Source organism: Setaria viridis, chromosome 1, assembly GCF_005286985.2.
Source record: "Setaria viridis chromosome 1, Setaria_viridis_v4.0, whole genome shotgun sequence".
Classification (NCBI taxonomy): Eukaryota; Viridiplantae; Streptophyta; class Magnoliopsida; order Poales; family Poaceae; genus Setaria; species Setaria viridis.
Genome location: NC_048263.2, coordinates 41,130,130 through 41,153,027, shown reverse-complemented (window position 1 = coordinate 41,153,027; position 22,898 = coordinate 41,130,130). Strand labels below are relative to the sequence as shown.

At 44.7% G+C, this 22,898-nt stretch overlaps 4 protein-coding genes across 4 annotated transcripts; 3 read left to right on the top strand and 1 right to left on the bottom strand.

Moving 5' to 3' along the window:
• Window positions 1-1,379: 1,379 nt before the first annotated feature.
• On the top strand, window positions 1,380-7,742 carry LOC117841643 (plant intracellular Ras-group-related LRR protein 6). Its single transcript, XM_034722093.2, has 21 exons — window positions 1,380-1,593; window positions 2,047-2,110; window positions 2,202-2,338; window positions 2,427-2,513; window positions 3,098-3,173; window positions 3,324-3,395; window positions 3,477-3,546; window positions 3,628-3,705; window positions 3,793-3,853; window positions 3,944-4,022; window positions 4,544-4,634; window positions 4,909-4,969; window positions 5,061-5,131; window positions 5,298-5,371; window positions 5,490-5,627; window positions 5,718-5,822; window positions 6,042-6,166; window positions 6,246-6,342; window positions 6,518-6,592; window positions 6,792-6,847; window positions 7,091-7,742. Exons 1-21 carry the CDS (start codon window positions 1,529-1,531, stop codon window positions 7,164-7,166), a joined length of 1,758 nt encoding a protein of 585 aa, XP_034577984.1. The 5' UTR covers window positions 1,380-1,528; the 3' UTR covers window positions 7,167-7,742.
• An 803-nt stretch (window positions 7,743-8,545) lies between these two features.
• On the top strand, window positions 8,546-14,537 carry LOC117841642 (ABC transporter F family member 3). The gene is made up of 18 exons (XM_034722092.2): window positions 8,546-8,877; window positions 9,503-9,718; window positions 9,924-10,113; window positions 10,252-10,460; window positions 10,585-10,743; window positions 11,033-11,161; window positions 11,231-11,332; window positions 11,403-11,549; window positions 12,103-12,165; window positions 12,296-12,342; window positions 12,424-12,483; window positions 12,673-12,755; window positions 12,863-12,957; window positions 13,327-13,413; window positions 13,549-13,636; window positions 13,847-13,932; window positions 14,008-14,070; window positions 14,170-14,537. The coding sequence occupies exons 1-18, from the start codon at window positions 8,659-8,661 to the stop codon at window positions 14,284-14,286; spliced, it is 2,160 nt and encodes a 719-aa protein (XP_034577983.1). The 5' UTR covers window positions 8,546-8,658; the 3' UTR covers window positions 14,287-14,537.
• Window positions 14,538-14,741: 204 nt separating this feature from the next.
• LOC117841649 (uncharacterized) lies at window positions 14,742-15,390 on the top strand. The gene has a single exon (XM_034722100.2). It carries the CDS (start codon window positions 14,859-14,861, stop codon window positions 15,114-15,116), a length of 258 nt encoding a protein of 85 aa, XP_034577991.1. The 5' UTR covers window positions 14,742-14,858; the 3' UTR covers window positions 15,117-15,390.
• Window positions 15,391-20,177: 4,787 nt separating this feature from the next.
• LOC117841644 (uncharacterized) lies at window positions 20,178-22,836 on the bottom strand. The gene is made up of 6 exons (XM_034722094.2): window positions 22,557-22,836; window positions 22,007-22,166; window positions 21,718-21,905; window positions 21,425-21,548; window positions 20,895-21,025; window positions 20,178-20,642 (listed from the first exon to the last, which is right to left on the bottom strand). The coding sequence occupies exons 1-6, from the start codon at window positions 22,782-22,784 to the stop codon at window positions 20,511-20,513; spliced, it is 963 nt and encodes a 320-aa protein (XP_034577985.1). The 5' UTR covers window positions 22,785-22,836; the 3' UTR covers window positions 20,178-20,510.
• Between the last annotated feature and the right edge of the window lie 62 nt (window positions 22,837-22,898).

Sequence of the window (22,898 nt, the reverse complement as noted above, 5' to 3'; positions counted from 1 at the left end):
CTAAGCCTGCGTGTTTGCTCTCTTCCTCCCTCCCATCTCTATGACTGGTGGGACCCACCCTTCTTCCACCTCCAGCTGTTGCGACCGCATTGGGCCCTCTGCTCCCCGTCGTCCTTTGCTCCCAGCACCGCTGCCCTCTGCTCCACGGGGCAAAGCTCTTCACAGGGCTAATGTTCGGCAAAAAGTCTAGTCCCATGGGCAAGTCATGTCATCCCCGATGACTTCAAGCGTTCTAGCGAGCTGGAGAAGGATGGCTGCTCGCGCAGCTACGCCGTCCTCCCGAGCTCCTCCATCTCCAGGTCGAGGTCGAGCGACTTCTCGGCGCCGGACGCCGACTGCTTCTGGAGGAAGTTCCCGATGAGCCGTGTGGGCGGGTCCACGCCGCCACCTTCCGTCACGGCGCTCGCCTGCTGCTGTTGCTGCTGCGGAGACAGCAAAGGGGACGACGCATCCGACGGTGACTGCAGCGGGCGGTTCTTGAAGCTGAACGCCTCGATAGCGGTGGGCTGCCCATCGGCACCACCAGCACCATCGTTGTTCCAGAACTCGTAGCTCCCCTCCCGCCACACCTCTACCAGGGACCGTGGCGAGCTAGCCTCGCTCGACCTTAGCCTGCTCGTCGTGGAGTTGGGACTGGGGGTCGCATTCCCCACCCTTCCCCGGCCACCCACGCCGCTGCTATCTGTGCCGTGGAAGGAGAACGGGGCCTGCCCATTTCCATTCCCGTCGATCTTCACGACCACCTTCTCCAGCGCCCCCGATCCCGGCCGCGACGAGGACTTGTCGGACCCTTGCGGCCACAGGCTGCTCTTGCATCGCCCCGCCTGGTCTATCGCCGCGCTGCCAAACACACCGAACGCCACACTAGTGCGAGCGAGCCAATCAGGGCCCGCGGCCCCAGGAGCAGCGGCGACACGGGGGTGTGGTGGGCGTGGTGGCTGTGGTGACGCGCGTGCGCGTGGGGGCGTCGGCGGGGGAGTCGCTGGAGTCGGAGACCTTGAGGCTGAGCAGTGGCGGTGGGTCGAAGCAGGTAAGAGTGAGGAGGGGCCGCGAGGTCGGGTGGATGGGGGGCGCTGGCGTCGGCGGGGAACGAGAGGCACGAGAACAGCAGCGGTAGCGGCGGCGCAAGAAAGGCTGAGGCTCGGGTCTGGACAGGGACGCGGCGCGTAGGTACTAGAGGATAAGGCTAGGGGCACCGGGGTCTTTTTGCGAGTGGCGTCCAGCGTGGAACCGTGACGTGGCGTGTCACGGAGGTCAAAATGACGATTGTGTAACTAAAACTTCTCTTCGGTGGCAAAAATTAGATGGAATTGTAAAAGTGATTTTCGAAGGAGTGACCATCCCTTACCTGGCAAATAATTAATTAGATATCCCTAAAACTGTTGGGATCGGGAGGAGAAGGGTCCCTGCCCGCCTTCCAAACTCCCCACGTAGCAGAGCAGAGCACCCCAAATCAAATCTCAATGGCGATCTGAGCCAACCTTCGAGAACCATCTGGAAGCTTCTTCCGCAAGGCACCGGGGGCTCCATGGACCGGATCCTCAAGTCCGCCAGGGAGTCCGGCTCCCTCAACCTCTCCAATCGCTCCCTCAGGTCAAAATCTCATCTCGCACCTCTCTCAGCTCCTCCATCCTTCAGATTCCGATCCGTTTCAGCTGGATCCCATCCAATCCCACCGGCTATCGAGCTCGCGCTTTGACCGATTATCTCCTTCCGGGGGATCGCATACGGGCATTTTGGATTTGTGTATAGGCAACCCGCTGGAACTGGTGTTGCTGGCCTCTGCTCAGTTCGAGTGAATTAACAATGATGCTACCAATGCGCCAATGCGTTTAACACTATAGTAGTATATTCTCTTTAATCGTACTTAGCACTCTCACGTAAAGATAAAATGGCATCTCTTCCTTGAACGTGTCAAACTGTTCTGCCTGGCTTGCTCCTAGATCAAAATTCTTCTCGTTTCCTACCTAAAGGATACACGTTACATCCTTTGCTGCTGTTATGGCTACCCTGCTGCTCACACTACTTTTCCACCTCACCCTTCAGGGAGATACCCAAGGAAGTGTACAACAACTTGGACACAGGCAGCCAGGATGAGAAATGGTGGGAGGTAATATAATATGCTCAGTGCACGATCACTGTGTGGTGCTACTCCGGGCTACAAGCAATATAGGTAACCAGATCATGCGCTGGTTTTTCAGGGAGTGGACCTCCAGAAGCTCATACTGGCTCACAATAATCTTGAGGTGTTAAGAGAAGACCTTAGAAATTTGTCTTCACTTGTTGTGCTAAATATAAGCCACAACAAGATATCTTCCCTTCCAGCAGCTATCGGAGAGTATGCACACTGTCCTTATTGACTAATTTCATTTTTATATATGGACCATTAATGATGCTTTTTTTTTTGGTAATCTTCTTTCATGCAGCCTTCCATTGCTAAAATCGCTGGATGTATCTTTTAATCAAATAAACACTCTGCCCGAAGAGATTGGTCTGGCTACTGCTCTAGTCAAGTAAGCTCATTATGTACCTTTATGTTTACTTCAGTTATGATTATGACAATTATGTACTTTTTTGTTTACTCCAATTAATTTAGTCTAATTTTGTTCTGTGTTGTTGCAATTTAAATATCCTACAGTTTTCATGTTTTTTTGCGGAGTTTATATCTCATCCCTTTTGTTGGAATCACAGTTACCTGAAAATGACAACAGATCTTATCTTTGTCAAGATATGCACAGAACGGTGCTACCTAGGCTACTAACCAATAGGCCAGTAATAGGATTATCAGTTTATGCAACTGTTAGATCTCTCACTGCAAAAGATGCTTTGTTGTCATTCCCTTGCTTGTGATGATGATCAAGTCAGAATGCTTGGGCAATTTGTTTCATATTAGCACTATAACTCATGAAATGTTAACTCGCTCGTAGTAACAGTTGATGCTTTTGAAAGTGAACTCTCTTTTTTTTCCTACCGCTCCTGCGCTCCACCTTTTTTGTGTTCACAAAGTGCATAGCTGATGTTGATTAGCATATCATGTAAAAAGTAGAAGCAATGCGTGATACTTAATATTCACTTATTATATGCCATGCTTTGCCAGGGTTGATTTCTCAAACAATTGCCTTACTGAGCTTCCATCTAGCCTTGCCAAATGTCCGGACTTGTTGGAACTCAAGGTAAGTTCCAGTGGATGTATTCTTTTTTTCGACAATCGACATAGGCTCATCTGGTTTATTGGTCCTGCACCTGATCAGTTGCCAGTTTATCACTTCCTTGTTCACTCTCTAGTCTACACATGCACAAAATAATGTATACATTGTGTGCAGGCATCGAACAACAACATATCAAGAATACCAGACATACTTGGCTGTTCCAAGTTAAGTAAATTGGATCTAGAGGTAAAAACTACTCACAGAATGTCAAAACTATTCCTTTCGTATTCAATTGCGTGTTAAAACTAAACTGCTGCAAATTATCAGGGTAACAAGCTTGTGACGGTTTCTGAAAACATGTTTGCGTCATGGACAATGCTCACAGAGCTAAATCTTGGTAGGCAGAAATACAAAAAGATCTGTTGAAATTATGTGGTTCAATCAAGTTTGCACTAAACTAACATTCAGATCCTTATAGCAAAAAATCTACTTACAACCACCCCGGATAGTATTGGAGCACTTTCAAAACTTATTCGCCTGGACATGCATCAGAATAGTGAGTTATCTACCATGTTGTCACATGTGCATGTTCTGAAGTTTTAATCGTCACTAGAGTGATGGCTTCCTACCTTTTCTATGTCAGAAATAACATCAATTCCTCCTTCCATAAAGGGTTGCTCTTCTTTAGCTGAGCTCTATATGGGGTTGGTTCTCTGCTCATGAGATATTTACCTTTTTTGCTTTGCATTTAACTTTCTGTGATGTAAATTCACCTTCTCTGTTTTGTGTTCCAGAAATAACTTGTTGTCTTCAATACCAGCTGATATTGGCACACTATCAAAATTAGGAATACTTGATCTCCATTCTAATCAGGTTCGATCCATCTGTTATATGTCAATTTGATCTTCTCTTTGTTCCCCTGGTACACTTGTAGACATTGAACCCACATCGTTTAAAAAAAAACTCAACCACGGGGGGAGACTCCCCCGGGGCTTTATTCTAAGAAGGTGCCATGCTTTGAATCCGGGTCAGAACATGAATTTCAACAACTCCCGGAATTCAATGCTCTTGAGATCTTGTTAGTTAGGTTACTTACGTGTTCAAATGGAATTTTATTCCCACCTGTCACTTTATGATGGCTTTCACAACAAAATTATCTGTTACAACTTTGGACTATGAGAAACGATTAGTTTTTTTTTCATAGTGTCATATGTACAGCAACAACTACAAAGCCTTTTAGCCCAAGTAAGGGTATGCTACATTTTATTTGTGCCAAGGAGTATCCTGCAACAAACCCTACTAGCATAGTAGCATATGTGCCTTTCAATAAACAGAAACAATTAGCAGTTCATTTTTCCTTTTCCTTTATCTGATGGATATGCTACTTTTACCAGCTAAAGGAGTACCCTGTTGGAGCATGCAACCTCAAACTATCTTTCCTTGATCTATCGAATAACTCATTATCTGGTCTACCAGCTGAACTAGGTTTGTTCTATTCTGTGCAACGTTGCTTTCCATAACACCATTGCTGCTGTTTGCCTGCTTTGTTTAGAATCACTATGCAATGGTTCTGTTTGTTTGCATAGAAATGTAAGCACATCTGTGCTTATGTTATGCATTCCTCTCTGTCTCTCTTTATGTATTGGACAGATTATTTATCTGAATTCTTGCATGAGTTATAAGTGTATGCTTTAAGGACCTGATTTATATTACCGCCTAATTGAAAATCCTAATTCTGGAACTCCATGCCCTACTCAAGGTAAAATGACTACCCTCAGAAGGCTTCTGCTTACTGGAAATCCTATGAGAACACTTAGAAGGTACGTATTATCCCTGTTTCTCCTACTGTTCCGTAAATTGGTTGCCAGGAATCCCTGTTAAGCTTCCAAAATTAATATACTATGTTCCCAGTTCATTGGTTTCTGGACCAACAACTACATTACTGAAGTTTCTGCGGAGTCGGCTTTCATCTGATGAGGAAGGTAATTGAAAAGGCTTAGTCAACATGTGTGCATTTCATCTGTGATAGCAACATTTTATGTTGTCCATTGTTTATTTGGAGCATGCAATACCTTGGATTGTTCGGATTTGAGAATCATTTCTCGATCACTGAAATGATCCTTAGAAATATTTCCTGCCCTGCATCAGGATCTGGAAGCACAAGCACTCCAACAAAAGATGACCAAATTGCTGCAGCGAGGCGATTGTCCTTATCTTCAAAGGTGTGCTTCAATTATTTTGTCAACATATATGTGATATCACAAGATATATCTTCCTTTCCCTTTTCTTTTCTTCTTAAATGAATTGGTTCTCACATGACTGCTGATAATATCATACCAGGAGTTGAACTTGAGCAGTCTTGGTGTGACCAGTGTACCAGCTGTGGCGTGGGAGACAAGTGATGTGGTGAAACTGGATCTTTCTAAAAATTCAATAGAAGATCTGCCAAACGAGCTGTCATTATGTTCATCACTTCAAGTGTGTATCTGAACAAGGAGATATTGTCATCTTGTAGTATTATTAATCATGCTCAGCCTGAATTTCTTAGCCTTTGCCTCTCTTTTTCAGTCCTTAGTGTTGTCAAATAACAAAATAAAAAGGTGGCCGCACACAGTGATATCCTCCCTTACCAGTCTGTCTTCCTTAAAGCTGGACAATAATTCCTTGGCAGAGGTAACTGAACTGTCATTTCTTTTTGCAATGGAAAATAAGCAGGATCACATAGTATAGTTCTAGCCACTTAATGCTCCAGAGAGCTAAGGCAGGTTGATAGTACAAAGTGAAAGCAGTATTAACTTTAAAAAAACATACTTCAATATTACGTGCAAATATATGGTAATATCCATCATTTCAAACATTTCTTAACGCTATATGTGTTTACTTTTATTGTAGATATCATCCACTGATCTTTTGTCTCTGTCGAAACTTGAAGTGCTTGATTTAAGTGGCAATGCTTCAGCACTACCTGAACCTTCTGCAGTTTCTGCGTCGCCACAGCTGCAGGAGCTCTACCTAAGGTTGGAACATACGCACAGCCTTCTAAACTACAACTATTAGAAGAAGAAAGCTTATTTATCTTTCTCTATCTCTGAGCAGACGAATGAAACTCCATGAATTTCCTAATGGTTTGTTGGGCTTAAAACAGCTCCGGATTCTTGACCTGAGTCAGAATAACCTCACAACTGTACCAGAGGTAATTGTTAGGATTTCTTGGCAAGGGATGCAGGATTTTGGTAGTTTTAATAAAATTCCTTTTGATTTCCTGATACTGGTTTTGAAGCTCGAAATGTTTATTTGGAAATGTTGTAAGCAGCTGTTAGTGGCCCCTTTTCAATTCTGCATATGCTGACTGAACTGCACTTGAACAGGGTATAAAGAATTTCACTGCTCTGATTGAGCTTGACCTGTCAGACAACAATATAACAGCGCTCCCAGCAGAGCTGGTATTTTTCTCCCCCTTGTTTTGGTATTTACTGTTCTATAGCAGTTGTTCTGGACGACTTAAAACATTTGAACCCTATCATTGCAACCAAATTGATTGTGATAAACTAACATGTACTGGCATGAAGTGAAAAATACTCTCATGAGTTGTGCGTTCCTCAATCTCACTGAATCTTCTTTTGTGGATGCTTTTCTCTGCAGGGATTGCTTGAGCCTAACCTTCAAGTGTTGAAACTTGACGGGAATCCGCTAAGAAGGTAAGAATTTAACCTCCATCTCTGATTTGATCATATACTTATGTTGAATAAAGGAACTTGGCATGTAGAAGCGTGGTACCAAAAATTACAGAAACACAGATAATAGCCGTATGATGTGGTGGTGCTATGTGATAAATCCCTGGAACAAAAATGTGCGCTTGATGGAAGAATTTGAAGGGAAAGATATAGCTGATAGATTGATCAACGTCAGAATGCTCAGCCTCATGTTGCTTTCTTGTGCAGCATAAGGCGAACTCTGTTGGAGCGAGGAACGAAAGCAATTCTCAAGTACCTCAAAGAAAAGTTGCCTGCTGAATAATGTCTCGAGAGCAAATTGTTGCAGGAGTCGTGCAACAATGTCATATGTTTCTTGGCCACTGCATGTTATATTTAACCCTTGCGATTTTCCGGTGTGGAATTTGGATCTCGTATGAGAAGTGAGGTTTGCCTTGTGCGTTTTGTGATCATTTGTGTGGTTTTGCATTCTTCGTTGTGTGTGCTGCATGTTTCCTCATTGAAGCCTAGTCTCTGCCCACTCTTTATGAATCGGTGATACAATAAGACACAACAGAAGACAAGAAGAGACGTTGCAGATTAGACGAGATGGCAGACGTGAGACGGCATGAAGTCTGAAAGGTGCACTGCAGAGCCGTGTCTTCATTCTACAGAGTTTGAGCAGGCCAATATTTTACAGCCTTTGCGGAGTGAAAAGCATGTGTTTTTCAGCTGGTGTATGTCAGCATTTTCTGGGATTTTGAACGGCTTCTAGTGTATGCTGTATTGGAACTGGTAACCAGATGTTCTTGAATCCCCTTTTCTTCTCATCTTCAGATACGAGGACATGCCTCCATTTTATTTTGTAATACTCTACAATCTATATATTTGCTGTTTTATACATTGTCGGTCATCAGGTTTGTGATGACAGAAACTGAAACAGGCTTGATCTACTGTTGCATATCTAGTTGTTGCACGTGAATGAATTGAAGCAGCAACGCAGCACGTGAATTGCATATTTTAGAAGAGGAGAAAGCAGAGCAGCGCGGTGACGGCAAGGAAGAGCCATATCTGACCGCTTTATCCGCCGCTGGCCGTCGCAGACGATCACTGGGCGCGGCGGCAACGATGACAGCTGCTCGGCCAGGAACGCCCTGCGGATGAGGCAGCCGGCATTGGAGTGCAACACCCAGCCCCAGTGGTCACCGTAGTGGTGCCCGTGCAGGTTGTTGAGGGCGCCCGTGGGCCGGACGTCAAAGCGCAGCCGCCTCTCGTTGTGGCCGCCGCCGCCGTTCCGACGAGGGTCCGCTGTGCCGAACGACGGCGCGCGGCGGCCGTAGAGCGGCAGGAGGCGGCCCTCTGGCACGGCAGCCTTGCACACTGGGCAGTGCCCAGCGTTGGGGTGGCCGCCGGAGCGCGGCCAGTTCAGTCTGCAATCTTCTTGACCCAGGTGCAATTGCTCAGCCAGTTCGTGGGACAATTTTTTCATGGTTGCGAGTTCGAGATGTCTCCACTCAACAATCGCCCTTATCATTTCTGTTGCTCTGCTCCAACGATTCAGTAGTCCATCGCCAAGATACCCAATTGGGCGCTTCACCTTGATGGGCCTATTATCCTACGAGTTGAGGCCCACAGCCCAAAGAGGCGGCTCGTGAGGTCGTCGGGACCGTCCGCTCAGGCATCAGACGGCTGCCGCAAACTCTCCAAGCATCCAGAAGCTCCAGGCGCCGTCCGTGGTCTGCTCTGCTCACGCTCCACGCCCATCCGGCCAAGCCCTTGCTGGTTCGCCGTCGCGGGAGAAAGGAGAAGAAAGGAGGATGGCGGCTGCAGCCGCCGCGAGCATGGGGGTGGTGCGGGAGGTCCTGGGCCCCGACGTCGTCGAGGAGGTGGACCAGCCCATCATCGACTACATCGCCAACGTCCTCGCCGACGAGGACTTCGACTTCGGCGCCCCCGATGGGCACGGCATCTTCGAAGCGCTTGGAGAGCTCCTCATCAACTCCGGATGCGTCTCCGGCCAGGACCACTGCCTCCAGGTATACCCGCACGCCCATTCCTACCGCGGCGCATCTCGTCCCTTCTAGTCTACTAGGACTACCCGATGGACTTCTCCGATCTGACCATCCCACGGACTCGTTATTCCTTCGATCGCTTGACGCTGTAAACACAATCGCATGTATTATGGATTGGTCCTATTCTCTGGTTCCTCAATCGTTTCTTTGATTAGGAGGCAACACTGACCATTCAAGGCAGCCATGGTGTAGCACGACCTATCTGGAAGCTTTCAACCTATAGAACTGCACAGTAGATACAGTTTGTTTCATTGAGTTACTGATGGCTCCGACATCCATTGACGCATCGAGGATAGCTGTTCCAAATGACTTGATTTACCGATAACATTCCGCCTTTTAATGCGCTTCAGTTATCATCAAAGTGAATTGTATTCTAGCTTATTCACTTCCTGATGCTCTCTTCGACTAGTTGCTCTGAGGTGGCTGCACTGCACCGATCAAAATGTCTTTTATTGCTGTTTGTTAACCTCTGTTCTGAGAGCCAGTACAGCCATCGAACAATCTACACGTTCAGGGATAGACAGAGATTGCGCGATTCAGATTTTATTGCAGTATGGCTTAAATGTGTTTGGTTTTCACTTCACTGTAGGTCTGCAGTAAGCTTTGTGAAAAGTTTGGAAAGCATGGTCTGGTGAAACCCAAACAAGCTATGCGTAGTCTTGTTACACCGTTACGTATGAATGCGGGGATGGACGAGGATGTCGCTCCGAAAAAGCAACCAGAAGTATTTGAGGGACCATTGCTATCTTCACGCGATAAAGCCAAGATTGAACGGAAAAAAAGAAAGGATGAGAGGCAAAGAGAGGTAATGTGTTCTTTACTTCGCCGATGGCTTCTCTTAGATTGCCATACGATGCTTTGCCTTTGCTTGTATTTTGAGATGAAAATTTTAGCGGTGCATGTCTGATGTTTCAGCATATTTTCCCCCTTCGTTATTTTTGTAATGGTAGATGCAAATGTCTCCCTTCCTGAATATATTCCTTTGTATATTGTTCTGCTTGCTGGTGCAGGCACAATACCAAATGCATGTCGCAGAGATGGAGGAACTTAGGGCTGGAATGCCTCCTGTTTATGTAGATCATAGTAATGATGGTGGCCCAGCTGTTAGGGATATACATATGGAGAACTTCAGTGTCACTGTTGGTGGCCGTGATCTTATTCAAGAAGCCACTATAACACTTGCCTTTGGAAGGCACTATGGTGAGTTACAACTCAAGAGTACTTTATGAACTTCATGGTGTTCTGTAACTCCCAATAAATAACACTTTGGCAGGGAAGCATGTTCAGTTCATTTATATGATTCAACAAGCTTCAGCATGTCTTATCTACCCATTTCAGGCCTTGTTGGAAGAAATGGTACTGGGAAGACATCTTTTCTCAGAGCTATGGCGATGCATGCAATTGATGGTATTCCCAAAAACTGTCAGATATTGCATGTTGAGCAAGAGGTTGTGGGTGATGACACCACGGCTTTGCAGTGTGTTCTGAATGCTGATGTTGAACGAGTTCAACTTCTGCAGGAAGAGGCCCGCCTGGTTCAACAACAGGTTGACTAGTGAAGAATTTACTTTTCTTGATATCTACTGCTTCTTGCCTGATGTTTTTTCCTCCTTCGAACTTTCCCTCTTTGTCTGGTGTTCCATTCAGCTAACTGTTACCATTGCTATGCAGAAAGACCTAGAGATTGAGGTTGAGTTCGGGGAAGGCTCGGGCAAGAGCAAGGTTGATCTCGACAAAGATTCTATTAGCAAGAGGCTTGAGGAGATATATAAACGGCTCGAGTTCATCGATGCAGATGCTGCAGAGGCTCGTGCGGCATCAATTTTGGCGGTATGTTTATTTCCCTTGTCTGTACCATTTGCACAATATCATGTTGCTGGTTTGCTTTTGCTCCCGTTTAAAATGCTGTACTTTATTCTTTCAAGCACCAATGCCTGTCTAAAATAAACAGTCGTTCATAGGGGCAAAAACATTTCATGACGTTTTGTATTTAGAGTTTGTCCTAAATTAGGAAGGTAGGATTTGCGCATACATATTGATCTAAAAAAATAGCATAGGACTTGCACATGCTGATTACATGCTTACATTGTACTGTTTTGAATGGTGGAACTCCTTGCAGGGTCTTAGTTTCACTCCAGAAATGCAACGCAAACGTACAAAAGAGTTTTCTGGTGGATGGCGCATGAGAATAGCTCTAGCACGTGCTCTGTTCATTGAGCCTGATTTACTACTTCTTGATGAGCCGACAGTAAGTTGGAAATATGGGGGTTGTTTTTCTTCACTTACTGGCTAATGCTAACAGCCTATCACTTTCCAGAACCATCTTGATCTCCACGCTGTGTTATGGCTAGAAACATATCTCCTGAAGTGGCCAAAGACATTTATTGTTGTATCGCATGCTAGGGAGTTTTTGAATACGGTATGTACGTCAGCATATGTTTTTCCTGTGTTGGTTTAAACTGGATAACTGATTGACCAGAACTTTTTAGGTTGTCACCGACATTCTTCATCTACATGGTAGAAAGCTACATGCTTACAAAGGTGACTATGACACGTTTGAGAGGACAAGGGAAGAGCACCTTAAGAATCAGCAGAAAGCCTTTGAAACAAATGAGAAGGCCAGATCCCACATGCAGGTTATTTTTTTCCCTAGCAAGTATCATTAGCCCTGAGAGTGCTTTAGTGCCTTGTTTCAAGAAAACTATGATGTTTCTGTAGCAAACAATGAATTGGAAGGTGACACTTTAGTTCATCCATGTTTTTTATGGGTTAATAAACTTCCTTTTCAGGAGCATGCAAGCAACTCCCTCGTTAGCCCATTTCAAATTAACCATATGGCTCTGCAAGTTGTCTAGCACAGAAGTTTTTCTGAATTGATCACACCATGTCCATCTGTAGCCTACCCCAACTTGCTTGGGACTAAAAGGCTTTGTTGTTGAATAATAGTAGACTGCAAATTTCTTTTAGCTTGATCATGGCTAGCTACTCTGTAGGCAGCTGAAGCTTCTGCAAGGTGAGCTGGCCCAACTTCCAGGGCTTTAGTGAGACAAAATGCTCGAGACAATCTGTCTAATATAAGCTCAAAGTGAAAGAGAAACAGAATTACTGGAAATGGCTGAGGGTATTAAGTGCTTCTAGATATTTCCTCAAAGACCAAGGGTGAAGTTTAATTGTTTATTTTCTCTGTAGGCATTCATTGACAAGTTCCGGTACAATGCAAAGAGAGCATCGCTTGTTCAATCAAGAATCAAGGTGTGTTTTCTCAGACAGTCTCCATGTTAATACTTTTGCAGTTCAAACCCCCAACTGACATTTTGATATTTGATGTAATTCAGTGACAAAATTGATGTCTGACGTGATACTCTTATCTGTACTATCTCAGGCATTGGAGCGAATGGAACATGTTGACGCTGTTGTCAGTGATCCAGAGTATGTCTACCCACTAAATCTATTGTACTTTAGTATTTTGGTTACAGTCAATTCAGCAATTGTTTGATTAATTTCTTGCAGCTATAAATTTGAGTTTCCAACCCCAGATGATCGCCCTGGACCACCAATCATTAGCTTCAGGTTTCATTTCTGATCCATATTTTATCATTTATGAAATATATTTTCCCTCTTACCATACGCACCAGTTGGCCTTTTATCCCTTGCCTTTTGTTTCTACCTTCTCTATTAATTTACCAGTTATTATTTTAGGCATCCATGTGATATGTTCATTCTCTGTTGATTGTTGAATAATTATTTCCTTCTTTGCAGTGATGCCTCGTTTGGTTATCCTGGAGGGCCTATTTTGTTTAAGAATTTGAATTTTGGTATCGACCTCGACAGCCGCATAGCAAGTATGGTTTCTTTGTTCCACTCATCTTATCTCGACTGAAGATTATTCTCTAATATTTTAAGTTCTAGTACTTCCATTTTTCGGTCACTCATTGACTTACTGTTTCAGTGGTTGGTGCTAATGGCATTGGCAAGTCCACTATACTGAAATTAATATCTGGAGATCTGCAGCCAACTTCTGGAACAGTATTCCGCTCCCCCAAGGTGCTTGATTCTCCTGTAGCTACAATCGTGGTTTTTTTACCACCATGTAACTTCTATTGCTTTTTCTTCCTTCTAAAAACTTGCGTTACATGAACTCCTATCTACACCATTCTAAAGCGTTGTTCTGTGATTGTGATGATAGTTTTGTATTGAGATGCCAGTATGGCATTTTTGTTCTATGCCATTACTGAATCGGACAAAATGACAAAACTAGATCCTTAACATTGATGTTTTTTCTTTGCTTACTAGTATAATGCTGCCATATACATATGGCAAGATCGATTTGCTTTCATTGTTGATTACCGTGGGGTTTTCTTTGCAGCATCCTCTCATTGATTTGTTGGTTTTCTTTTTCCTGTTGTTTTACAGGTCCGCATGGCTGTATTCAATCAACATCATGTTGATGGGCTTGATTTAACTGTGAATCCCCTTCTGTACATGATGAGGTGCTATCCGGTAAGTTCAAGCATCATCTCTGTTTGCTGTAGGATATGAATCTTCACCTGGTGGATAGCTAAGATGAATATTCTCTATTCTCAAATATAAACACTAGGTTTAATACGAGAAAAATGTATATGATGCTGTTTGCAGGGTGTACCTGAGCAGAAGTTGAGGTCACATCTGGGTTCCTTTGGTGTTTCAGGAAATCTTGCCCTCCAGCCTATGTATACTTTATCAGGTAGACATCACAGCCATCGCATAGGAGGTTTTAGGTGCTGAAATATGCTACTCCCTCCGTATCAAAATATTTAGTAGTACAGTGACAAATATTTCGATACGGAGGTAGTACTAGTTTATGACTGTCTCAGTTCTGACAAAATTGCAAAGGATTCATCTGTAGGTGGAATTTAAAATTACTCGATCCTAATTAAAGCACTTGCAATTTCAGGTGGTCAGAAGAGCAGGGTTGCATTCGCCAAAATCACCTTCAAGAAACCACACATTATACTTCTCGATGAGCCTTCTAACCATCTGGTAAGTAAATCACCTCAGTTTTTTTTTCTAGGGTGGTTGTGAGCAGAACTGAACTGAACTCCCTCTGTGTTGCAGGATCTGGATGCAGTTGAGGCACTCATCCAAGGTTTACTGGTGTTCCAGGGAGGAGTGCTAATGGTAAGGCGGCATTGCGTTGCTGGCAAGATGTTTTTCCTGTTTCAGTGCTTGGTCGTGTTCTGTGCCGAGAAGAGAGTGACACTGACATTGGTTTTGCAGGTGAGTCACGACGAGCATCTCATCACCGGAAGCGTGGACGAGCTTTGGGTTGTGTCAGACGGCAGGGTGACCCCCTTCTCGGGCACGTTCAAGGATTACAAGAAGATGATTAAATAAACCGTAGATTAGCACTGGAGAACGCCTCTTCCTCGCGCAAAGCCGCAAACGCTGAAGGAACGCATAGTAAACCGAGCAACAGTTTTGAGTGGTATCCAGTTTTTATCCATTGTACCATTGTACTGATGCGACATGTACCCTTACCGTAGGTGATGGCATGCATCGTCATCATATACAGAGTACTTTGTAATGTATCAAGTTTGGAGTCTAAAATAAATGCAAGAGTTGTGATGCGATGCTGGTTAGGCTTAGCCTCGTGATTTGATTTGTTGAAAAAGTTGCGATGATGGCTTGCGTTTGTGTGACAATTTAAGAAGGGAACTTTCAAAAAAAAAAAGAAAGAAAGAAAGAAAAAGGCGTGTTGGTACTGGGCCGGTCAAGGCTAGCAGCTGGGCTCTGCTCGGTGGGCCTTGCCCAGTCCTGGCGTGCGTGCCACTACTCTACTACTAGTCTTGTTTGCTGGAGCGGAGCGGGACGGAGTCGAACCAACTCAACCGAGTCCTCCTCCTCCTTCCCTTCTCCGGTCTCCTCCCCACCGCGGCCGAACCCTAGCAAGCAGATCGCCGGCGGCCATGGAGAGCTGGGCCACCTGGGTCGGCACCAGCGTCGCCTCCGCCTTCTTCGCCTCCCTTGAGCGCTGCTCCTGCATCAACCTCTCCACCGACGACGACGACGACCGCGACGACGAGGAGGAGGCCAAGGACCGACCCCTAATCCTCTCCTCCGCGCCCCGCCATGACGCCGCCGCCGCCGCTAAGCCCGCCGACCTCGACCTCCTCCCCGACTCCAAGGACCAGAAGCAGGAGCAACCGCCCGTGCCGCCCGTATGAATGAATCGCTTGCTTCTTGTCACCTCTATCCCCTAGTTCCTTCGTACTACTACTACTAGTTCTATGCTCCTCTTGTTATGATTCGTCAACTCTGCTAGCTGCTGTTACATCTCGCCTTCCATTCGCTGCCAAATAAGTCGTGTGCTCTCGTGTGCAATCTGTGTCCCTTGGTGTGAATATCTTGTGTAACCCTGTCGTTTCAATTGACTCGGTATCATCAAATTGTTGTTCTTAACATAAGTTCATCCTATCAATTGAATTTGAGTTGAATCAACATATGCATCAGTAATCAGTTCACGTGCTGTTTTATTAATGCAAATGACAATTGAGGAACAAGCGAGGGGACTAACTATGGAATCATGTTTATATGTAAATGTCGGTGGCTGTTTCATTCATAGGGATCCATTGGGACGCATGAAAAATGGCCTCATCTGTTAAAAATACGCTAGTTCTCTTGAAACATGAGTTTTCTAACCACCCAGATCATCTGATTGTGCGGAGAATAGATTGATGAGACCTCTGCGGTTTTGATCCGTTGCTATGTGTCATCATCACCTCAAAACAGTAGCTGGATGGGATCTTGAGAAGTAGCACAATTCAGGATTTATTTAGTTACATGGAATTCTTGGGGTAAGCTGCTAGTGCTACATGATAGTTAGCATGCTGCTATTCCATTTATTATGAACCCTCTTAACTGCTGCCGTTCCAAAGGAGAACATAGGATTCACAGGCTATAGTCATTTGTGTGAGTTCCATATCAGTTAAAACTCCTGTCTATGTATGGACTTATTTTTCTGATCATGTCTTGGTGCACCTGCATGTCCCTCGGTACTCTTGTATTTCTGATGGATTCTTCCCCAGTTGTTGTGTGCTATTAAACAGTCTTGGGCTTCCTGTCTGTAACCCTGTGGCAGCAATGGTCCTCCAATCCATGTCCTTGCTCTGTGATTATTACGCTGCTGCGACCCATTTCTGCGCATAAAGTTTTGGGGGGCACTGTAATTAAATTGTGTTGAAGGTACAGTAACCAGCAAAGCAAGCAGAGGGGCCTAATTGTCTGTGCAATCCATCGATAATGAAGTTGCCAGAGGTTAAGGAATGCAGTAGATGGCACAGGAAGTCGCTGCCTGAAACTGTGAGAGCTGCTGGGTGTGATATACCACAACGAAGATGATGGCGTGCATCAGAGTACCCTCTGTTGTTGTTTCAGGTAAGTAGGTTAAGACGTGTTAATAAAGATGAGATGAGATGAGATGAGATGGCTAGCTGATGCCCACTCCTCATGTCATATCATATATGCTGTATGCATGAAGCAAATTAAGCGACAATCACCTCCGATCCTTATATTGCTTTCAGCACGCATGGTCTGTGCTTCATGTAGAGATCGAGCACACCAATGCAACTGGTGTTCTTCATATGTGTGGATGAAAAAAGAAGGGGTTACATGCTGTCACACGAGACACATAGAGATCGGATCTCATCTGATCTGCACCATGATGTCGGTTCACACTTGAGAAGGCACATCAAGGAAGTTGGAACCTGCCAAGGCATTGGGGTGTGGGGGCATCTTTTCTGGTTTCGGGTAAATATTTTAGTACTAGATGGTCAGTGGTAGCAGCTGTGCTGGCCTTGACCATTGCATATCTACCTTGGATCTCGAGTTTTGACCAATTTCTCTTTCACTCTCTCTCTCTCTCAGCTGCTGCCCCAGCACACTTGTTATAATTTACCACATCACCGCGGCGTAAGCTTTTACATATACTACTCTTTCTCCAAGATTAACAGCAACATTTAAGTCAGCTAGTGATGCAAAAACATGTGTTTACGCCGACCATACCAATGATGGGTCCAAATTCAACAGCTGGGCCAACCCAAACAAAATTTTAAAAACATATTTGCACCTAATCACTGTCCCATCAGCGCGTCCTCCGGCCCCAAGATGCTGACTGATACTGCTCAGTTGCATACTTGATTATAACAAAAAACAACAACAACAACTAACCTCTAAAAAGATGACCGGTACCATTAATTCATGTTAACTCACATTGCATGCTTGATCTAATTTGGCTTCCATTTCATTCACACATGAGCTTATTGGTTATTACTTTCATGCCTCCATTCCATCCGACCGAGACCACTCAATATTAATCAACATGAGCTTATTGATTGATCACTAAACACATAGCAACATGAGCTAGCAGCAGATTGCTTTCTGCAGATGGCAGCCCTTCAACTACCAAGAGATAACACAACCAACTCAGATCACACCTTGCTTGCACAGTTGAAACAACAAAACAAACAAGTAACCATCCAAACATTGCACTGTCTAATCAGCCTTTCTTCTGCTAAAGCAGAACTCCTGAATCGCTCTCTCGAGTCTACCATACAACCTACTACAGCGATGTGATGCGTAAACGTTTAAGCTAGATCGAACACAGCAACTTTTACACCTTAATATAACAAAACCTATATACAAATTAAAGCCTGACATTACAACAAAACACACTACATCGGTGGTATTCAGCATATATATGCATCTCTATCACTAATTCTAGCTACAAGGATAAAAAGGTATTTTTGTGAATGGAGCTACTGAGCTACACCTGCAGATCGATGAGTTAGCCAGCTGATGATGAACATACCAGAACCACCAGCATGCTGCTCATCTCATCTGTTGTGGAGAGGGTTTGGACCTTGAGGAACCATTCTTCTTGAAACGGCGTACTTGCTGGAAGCAGCTGCATCTTCGTCGTCGCCCACCTCTTGAGAAGGAGAGATGGCTGGGGCAATCTCATGCTCATGGCGTCTCAAGTCACTCCTCACTTCTCTCAATGTTCTCAAACCAAGGATGGTGGTTGGCAAGTGTGACATTAGCAAGAGCAGGAAGATGCAAGGGAGAGATTGCCGGAAGAGCATCCTCCTCATGGCATGAGAGAGAGAGAGAGAGAGAGAGAGAGAGAGAGAGAGAGAGAGAGAGAGAGAGAGAGAGAGAGAGAGAGGGAGATGGGAGGCAAGGGTGGGAGGGTATTAATATTGATTTAGCTGGGGGCCCATAGTCGAGGCAGACACGGGTAACAAGAAAAAGAACTCAAAATGAACCTCCATCGATCCTATGGTATGGTCCAGTGGATTCTGTATGAAAATGAAGTATGTAGCAAACACACATTGCCAATTTTCCCAGCAGCTTATACTTGGGATTCAGGCAAGTCTTACTTCCACTGGTCACACAGTAACAGTGCTGTAGCCATGTGAAACAGCGAAGGAGATCTAGATCATGCTAGGTTAGGTGTACGTAACTTCGAAGTATTTGTCCCCTCTTTGTTTTGTATGGACTGGCACCGAATTATTTTAGCTGTCAGGTTTTCTGAAGAGGTTTGGCAGTAGGATACTTATCTTTCTCCAAGACCCATACAGATAGATTCATGAAACTCATGTTGCATAAAGAAATGCCAAGTCTGAGAGGCTGCTGACTGACAATCTTGGCTGTTTGCAGCAAAGTTTCCTCGCATGCTATTAGGTTAGCCTGATGAAGCAAGCAACCAATGGTCCTTTGAAAAGGTACCCCCTGCGGACTTTGATTTCACTTACAAGCAATTGTTGTTTGAAAGGTGAGATGGCTTCTGCTTCCCTCTCACCCCGATGCAGCCTGAGATTACAGTTTCAACGCAGGGTAGCTTAAGCTAACATAACACCACTTGTTTAACTACCCACCAATTAGGCCCCACATGTGGTAGAAATCCAAACTCCTCAGTAGTCTTAGTAATCTAGCAAAAAAGTTATAGATATTCTTATCTGACGTCTGGAATTGAAGGCAATTCAAAGTGATAAATAGAAGTGAGTTCCAACCATTGTAATTTCCAATGACCAGCACGCAGGGTGATTAGTAAAGAATGGGCACCGGAGGATAGATTGCTGACTACAGACTGACAGAGAGACATGAGTTACATATTTCTATGTCTACTGTTTGGTCAAGTCGATGTAAGGTTCAGCAGATCTGGTAGGTAACAGGAAAGTAAACACAAGAACCTGCCCTGGCCGTACTACAATATTGCCTTTCGTTTGACGTGCTAGATTGTTAATTGATGTGCCTCTGCACCAATCCGTGCGACTGCCTTATTCATTAATGCTACCAGTGTGTCTCATTACAGGCAAGATTAATGGCAATCTATGATCAAGCAACCAAATCTAGTACCCCTTGATGAGCATTTGCTGATTCAGCTGGAGACGAAGCATACCATGCACTGGCTTAGTATGTAGTATGCTTACCTGGAAAGGTGATCCAGTGATGCAATCTGCACCTCATGCTTTGATGATGTGCCAACAAATATCTTTCAGCACATCCGGGCTTGCTACAGCAACAACACCTTAGCTCCGGTATTCTACAGCAACAAATATACTGTAGAACCTGCCAACAAGTGCAGAAAGTGAACCCCTCTTATGCTGACAGTGATAGAAGCAAACATGGTTTACAGCAAGTGTAAGAGAGTCCAAACTTTCATTGGTCGAACCTTTGCTGATAAGAGCATTAGAGCCTGTGACACAGTTCTGATGTGGTTCTAGTTTCTGCAGAGCTGAGGTTGCTTGCCCTGGCAGATCAGTTGCACCAAAGACCCACTTTAGCCAGTTAAGTTTAGGCACATGTGAATGTGATTCGCCCATCCTCCTGTTGTTTCCCTGCATGCTGCGTAGGGCCAAAAGCCATGCAATCTAGTCATACCACAGGTGCTAAAATCTATGTTCAAATACATGTGAAAGATTGACTGATTAGCACAGGAGTAGCAGCACTTAGCATTGCCAATAGGTAGGTCACTCTACAAAGACAAGGTTTTGAGTCAAGTCATGTTGCTTCTCATACAAGCATAATGCCCCTCTCACGAACAGACATGGCCGCGTGAACACTGCAACTAGCGTTGTCTGGGCCCATATTATGCCCTATATATAGGTAAGTAAGGTAATGCAATATAAAACAGTAGCTCAACAAGGTATGGTTGAAACCACTCATTGGGCATATAGTAAGTTAGCAGTATCTCAATATATATCTTAAGTTATGAAACAACCAAATCACTGGGTACAGATTCTTCATTTAATGGTAACTCTTATCAGCATACATGTACAATACAGTTACAGACTTCTGAAAAGGGATTTAAAATTTTTTGAAATAAAAAGGGATTTAAAATGAATGACATCTTTATTCTGAATGGTACAACCAAGCAGTAACACTGCTGAGCGATGATGGCATTGGTGTTAAGTGAGTACAAAGTTACATATTTAACCTAGACCCAACAGAATTTACCACTGCTGCAATTTTGGAAACTAAATGTGATTCTTTGTCACGCTTCCACATTTCAATTGGAGCAACTGTCTTAGGAACTCGAACAAACCGTTGAGGAAGCATCATGAATTAGCTTCTGCATCAAGTGTAGCTCTGACTCCATCTTGAAATGAGATTGGCTTGATACTTAGCATCTGGGTTAGCTTGGTGATATCCATGGATATGTCTGATGGAGAAGCTACCCCCCGGTTAACCTGGGTAAGAAACGGGTCAGTCCATTACAAGATGTCATGATGTCAAATAATCATATCAAACCACAATGCTTAAAGCGAGCTCAATGCTCAGGTTGGAAACTATTTCAGTTGTTAAGGCCCAACTTGCATCTAAAATAGCATGGTTGTTAAATAACTCTTTTTTTTGGGAAATAGTCCATGTGTGTTAACAGGCAGATATCGATGCTTCAATGCTACATTCCGAGATTTTTGAGACAGAGATGAGATTAATACCGATGATGCAGATACAGATTTGATTATACTGTGGTTATATCCACGAACAGTAGCAACAGAGTCAGCCATCTGCAGTCTTGATACCCTATCTGGTCCACCGACATTCAGAAGGACCTGGACTTTTTTGCCATCTGCATCATGACACATTGACGTCATTTACCATGGCACTGACAAATGGTAAAACATAAAGCATTAGTCAAGAGGATAAACAGTATACTGAAACGTTAAACCTGAAGTGGAGCATGTTATAGGGTGTTTGGTTTGTGGAATGAGTTAGTCCATCATCTTCTCAGTCCTCACTCTTTTGTTTGGTTTGCAGAATGGAATTAGTTGATCCGTCACCACCCCATTCCTCACAAGATAATTAGTACTAGGAATGGACTCATGATGCACCACCTCAGTTAGAATGGGGTGGTTCCTCAAACCAAACACGCCTTTAATTGTTTTCAGATATGTTGCACAGTGATACCACAAGAAAAAGCATTGCTAGAGAATGAAGTTCCGTAAAATGCTACAAGTTGAGCCCATACCTGATAACCAAGTTTTCGCTAAAGACAATATTACACCCACCATATCTTTGACGTAAACAGGACAGCGGAATTCATCATTAAAGAACTCAACTTGTTGGCCCTGTGAAAGAACACTATCCATCCACTGCATCCAAAAGCCAAGCACCTTTTTAGTCAGATACCACTCTGGTAGTGTAGTGTTTCAGCATGCATATACAATTGTCAGTTTCAGTTCTCAAACATTAGCAACACTGAGTTTACCTGCTTATACTTGGGAGAAAATAACGTAACTATTGGTGGTTAGTGTAATTTACCTGAATGGGAAGGGATTTTGCCACAGGAGATATTGTTTGTGGTCCATAAATAATGCTGCTTCTCAAGATTGCATAGTTTGAGCATTTTTCAACAATGAATTTCTCTGCAGCAACTTTTGATCTTCCATACATGTTCACGGGCAATGTCTCGTCCTCTTCTTTGTAGAAGGATTTCATCCCCTCGTAAACTGTTAGTACGGGAGAGGCACATTTAATTGTGCACTTATGTACCATAGATAAAATCGTTTGAATAGCATCATATTACACACCAAGGACAGGAGTACTCTACCTTGATCTGTTGAGAGATGAATCAAAAGTGAGTCGTCATTCCCAAAGCTTAGCAACCAATTGACAAGTGAAGAAGGCACATTGGTAGCCATAGCAGCTGGTGGATCCAGTTCACATGCCCGAGGCACTGAGATTGCAGCACAGTTGACAACTACATGTGGCTGGACAGGTAAAAGTTAGCATTGTGCTCAGCTTGTGGAGAACTATGTACTAATGAGCTAGTAATTCATGTAATATAAGCCAAGCAATCGCCAATGACTGAATCAGTAAGTCTGGTTTGAACAGGTGAGCAGAGCAATAGCAGAAGTTACTATGCAGAGACCGCCGACACCGAGGCGCACGCACTCGCAAATGAACCAGTCTCACATTTCCTCTGAACATGGATTATCAAGCAAATGCAGGCGGAGATTTCCCGGAGGTGTTTCGTGTGACGAAATGGCACACGATGTTCACTGACCAACAGACCAAGTGCGTGTTCTATCAAATGTGGGGCGCGCACGAGGCCGGATGGACGCTGCTACTGGAGTTGCGGTGGGAATGCAGACGCGTACCTGTCCAAAGGACGCGGAGATTGCCTCGAAGCCGTCGCCGGAGCGGAGGTCGGCGTGGAAGGCGCGGACGGAGGGGAGCGCATCGAGGAGCTGCGGCGGCGGGGCCTGGCTGTGGTGGGTGAAAGCGACGTCGAGGCGGCCGGCGTCGGAGGCGAGCGCGGCGAGGAGGTGCTGGCCCAGGTAGCCGCTGCCCCCCACCACGAGCACCCGCTTCCTCTCCCCCGCCATCTCTCCCCTCCCCTTCCCTGCGAGGGCCGCTGACGATGAGAGGGAGAGAGATCTGCGAGGGAAGCAAAGCAGTTGGCCCCACTGGTCAGCTGCTTGCTTTGCGCCATCCACTTG